This window comes from Pseudorasbora parva, chromosome 13 (genome assembly GCF_024679245.1).
Source record: "Pseudorasbora parva isolate DD20220531a chromosome 13, ASM2467924v1, whole genome shotgun sequence".
Classification (NCBI taxonomy): Eukaryota; Metazoa; Chordata; class Actinopteri; order Cypriniformes; family Gobionidae; genus Pseudorasbora; species Pseudorasbora parva.
This window is the reverse complement of record NC_090184.1, coordinates 7527159-7531579: the sequence shown is the minus strand read 5'-3', so window position 1 is coordinate 7531579 and position 4421 is coordinate 7527159. Positions and strand designations below refer to the sequence as shown.

At 41.5% G+C, this 4421-nt stretch overlaps 1 protein-coding gene across 1 annotated transcript; it reads right to left on the bottom strand.

The window, feature by feature from the left end:
* Positions 1-1755: 1755 nt before the first annotated feature.
* On the bottom strand, positions 1756-3778 carry LOC137038033 (zona pellucida sperm-binding protein 3-like). Its single transcript, XM_067412470.1, has 8 exons — positions 3221-3778; positions 2911-3029; positions 2731-2834; positions 2479-2656; positions 2228-2345; positions 2062-2144; positions 1898-1989; positions 1756-1826 (listed from the first exon to the last, which is right to left on the bottom strand). The coding sequence occupies exons 1-8, from the start codon at positions 3755-3757 to the stop codon at positions 1756-1758; spliced, it is 1302 nt and encodes a 433-aa protein (XP_067268571.1). The 5' UTR covers positions 3758-3778.
* Between the last annotated feature and the right edge of the window lie 643 nt (positions 3779-4421).

The following is a 4421-nucleotide window of genomic DNA, read 5'->3' as shown; positions in this document are numbered from 1 at the left end:
AGCGCGCTGTCAGGCAGTCTGGGGCTGCCCACTGCACGAGTGTGTGTAGGCTACTCGAATGCAGTGACAGCGTGCGATCACGCATACAATCAGTAGGCTAGTAACAGTTCGCAATTATATCCATATATCCTACCTTTTCTTGTAAACCCGATAAAATCCATGGCAATGAATGTCATCGGAGATGTTTAATCCACAAGCATTCTGAGAATTATTCCTACTTGTCGTTCACATCAATCTAAAAGTTGTCCTTTTAGGCTATAGGCGATTTTCATTCAAAGATGTAAAAGCATAAGCTATGTAGCCTATTGTATCTTTTTTTACTAGATAAAAACATTAAAAACATATTGCAATAAATAATTACTCTGTTTAGCCTATGAATGGGCAATCCGATCCAGTCAGCGCTGTCGTTAGAGCATGATAGCCAAACTTAACCCTTGATTAACCAGCGGCACTATTTGCTATTTATCTTATTCCAATCCCATGCATTTTTACAAGATTTTTTATTTGTTCTATTTTTTATATCTTGCATTATATATGCAAATGTTTACTCATTAGAAATAATCTTATCTTGTTCATATAATTCAGTGTCACCTATCAACCTGTAAGTTTTGCTGCACAGCAATGAAGATTCTCTTTACTAGAGGTATTGTGTCCTTAATAATAATAAGATGGCTATAATTAATTGTAAATCATCCAAAATAAATGCCATGATCATTAGATTTTATAAAGGTGTTACTATATTGATTTTGCAAATGGTGATCAGCAACCAAATATTGATAATATGGAAGTTACTGCCTTTTGCCTTGGCATGACTCCACATTTTTTGCAGACAATACAAAGGCAGAGTGCAGTAACTTCAAAATAGGGGTCAAAAGTCAAGTTTGAGTAAAAAAAAAAAGTGTATGTAGATAATTGTCATTACTAAAACATCTAAATGCCAGATTTCCAGTGTCCTACCTATAACTAATTTGGCTGGACAACAAAAAATCTTTAAAGTCATTTTTTTCAGTTCCACACTCCAGTGAGTTAAGGTCTTTTGCCTTTGTAGGGCAGTATAGTGATGCTTGCACAATGTTTGAATACTTTATCACAGATGGAGTGAAATAAATGCAATAGTTGTCAAATACACAGATGTTTCAGAGACATGACTTATGCAAATCTTTATGTACTGCTTACAGCCTCTGTTTGTACAATGAAATTCAACACAAGACTATATTAAGGAAGCTGGTTCTTTCTTTAATCAGTAGCCACCCATGTGTAAACGTAGCCCGAGTCGCTTATAGCCCTTTGATGGCATAGGCGCAATCTCCATTCAGACAATTTCTAATCAGAGTGCATTGCGTGTTGCTGCATGAGTCAAACAAGCATTTTGAGGAGAATTAATTTAGGGAGCACAATGCAACCATGTCTGCAGTGCTTCATGGGACAAAACGTTACCTGTAGAGCTCTCTTGCAATGATTTGCTTGCCAGATTCTTGAGCATCATGGGTAGTGTTTTTCATAAGGAAGTCTGCTGTTAAACACTAAAAATATTGTAAAATGATTGTTTCAAATACCAGTTAACCATGGAGCAGTATTTAAATGGATCAGAGTCTAAAATTCCCAACTTCTGGAAGCCTATGGTTTCATGCATTATGGGACTTGCAAAGGAACAGAAGGACTGTCAGGGTCACCAGTGGCAGAATGTGCAAAAGCAGTTAAACCAGACATGAAGGAAAATGACAAGTCAGATACAAGCAAAAATTGATGTCAGTTTTATTGAGGAACTTTCTTTTGCCCTTGAACCACCACAGGACCAAGTGTGGCCTTGCCTTCCCACTGAACACCTAGAGAGAAGAAACAAGTTAGAGCAATAAAAACATCATAAGCAACCTTAGAAATAGCAAGATAAACTAACCTCCATAGGGAGCAGCAGCAATTCCACCATCAGGACCACATGTTGAGTCACAGCAACCACAAACTTGGTCATTTCCATCAGCCGCAAACCACCTGCAACAGGACAAAGACACCACCTTCAACATGAGCAAAGTCAGCTTTAAAATAAGATAAAGTGCAACGTACCCATTGGTGAAAGAACAGGATTTGTGCTGAGCATCACTGGGTGCAGAAGCAATAGTTGCCTTCACAACACACGTTATGTAGATCTGCAAGGGATGACAGACAAGTCAGAAAACCAAAACAGATGGGAAGAGAAGTTGAATTTACTCATGATATGCGTAGTACATACAGAAGGACTGGAGCTCTCCTGGAACATGAATGCCTCCAGCTGGATCTGGACCTTGTCAGCCTGGGACCGAGGCATGAAGCGGGAGCTGGAAGCTGTAGCCTTGGCATCCACAAAGCACCTGATGAGGTCAGCACAAAGAGAAACCCATGAATCAATTCAGAGTCACAGATAATTTCTAGTTGGTTGACATTAGTGACAGTTTAAAAAGAGCAACTAAAACGGTCCTATAGTGCCAAGGGCCATAACCTTACCCATGATTCTCAATGAAGGAATATCTCGGAAGGGAGTTCACATCAGGCACTTGAGTGGCCACACAGCTGTCCACAAACACACGCAGAGCCACATGATTGTACTGCTTCACAGATGCCTCAATGTTAATAACGCCACCCAGGAAATAAAGGTATGAAGGCCTCTGATTGGACCAATCATCTACAGATAAGAAAAGGGAACATTTTAGGCTCAAATCACAAGGATAAAGAATGTTATTAAAAACCTGTACCAACCCATCATGAGCTTCAGGGAGAACACCAAGGCTTCTTCACCAATCTCCGTTGAGGCATAAGGGACCCATGTTGGCCTCAAGGCATTACTGCTTACATTTTGAAGCCTGTGGTTAATGAAGGGACCCATTAAATGGTCTCCCAGTTGCACGAGGGACAGTGAAAGGCACAGAGGTCACTTACCTTTGATAGTGGCACTGAACACCAACAACTGCACCCTCAGTCCGGGTAATCGCAGTACTTGCAAGAGCCTCAGGGGTGTAGGTAAGAGAAAAGGTGTAGACAAGCTCATCCTCAGTCATCTGGAAGAGATTGAAGTAGTTAAAACAAAAGGGTTCCTCACAAAGATGATTGGGTGAACCATTAACCTTTAAGAAAGGTTTGTACCAGATGCCCTGGCATTACAAAGACAACAGCCATGTGAACCGACACTCTTTGAGGATTTTGGAGGTCCTCAACTAGAACAAACTGATTACGATTTAGGAGTTCTTACCATCTGCACGCTGTTGCAGTCCTGTAACTCATACTCAAAGATGAGCACCTTAGACTGAGAGTCCTGACCAACAACAGGACATCCACCTAAAGACAGACCAGTTGGCTGGATCAAATGACCATTGCTAAACAAGTCCTGCTGGACCTCTACAAGGACCCGGTTCTCTCCACATTGAACCGCTACGCTGCTGGGAGTCACGGGTTGCCTCAACTGGAAGTTCACCGCCAACTCACTCTGCACCTCGGGAACGACAGGATACTTCCAATCCAAAGGCTTCACTGGACCCTGCAACAGCTGCTTCTCCTGAATGCCAAAAGGGTCCTGTGCAAGGCCTCTGGAGGCAGAACCCAAAGGACTCTGAGCAACTTTCAAAGGGTTCCAGAGCCCTGGAGGAGAAAGGGCAGGACCTCTGGAAGCTGGATCTGATTTTGGCCCCATGCTTCTTGGACTTTGACTGTAGCTCAAACTTCCCCATGCATCAGGCAGATCAAATGCAACAATCACAGCCACCACTAAGACACCTTTTAGAACCTCCATCCTAGCAAACTTGAACACAAATGCCACAACACACACCAGTGCTTGGCTTTGCCATTTTGTACATCTTTGAATGAAGGTGTCACCTCCCCTTTTAGTTTAATTGATTACCTTTGATTCTGCTCTGGACCTGTAGAGTTTATGCATCTCTGGGATCCACAGCCCTGCACAAGTGAAACTCGTGCGTTTACACTGGCACAAAAAAAAAAAAAAATCTGATCCCCCGCACACACACACTTCTAACCCAGATCAAATTTTGTTGCACGCATTTAAACACAAAAATCACATTTTTGCATCCATCCTGAGCCAATCCCGAATGTGGTTTTAAATCAGATACATATCTGATATCTGGACATCTGACCAACGTCTAAATACGAATATCCGATTTGAATATCCATTGGAATTCCAAGCCACCACAAGGCCAGAGTAACACATTTGTCGCCAAAGATATCTTTTTATGTCGTACTGTGAAGCAGATGTGCTCGGCCCAGCAATGAGATACTCAAGTGATACTCGAAGTTTACTCAAAGATGCCTGATTAATTTAAATACATTTATTGTTATATTACAAATTACTATCTATAACCTAAATGTCTATGTCCTGGGATAACAGGACATTTGGTCACCCTACTGTTATTATCCAGTCTATCTGTTCTTTCAGATTGAGC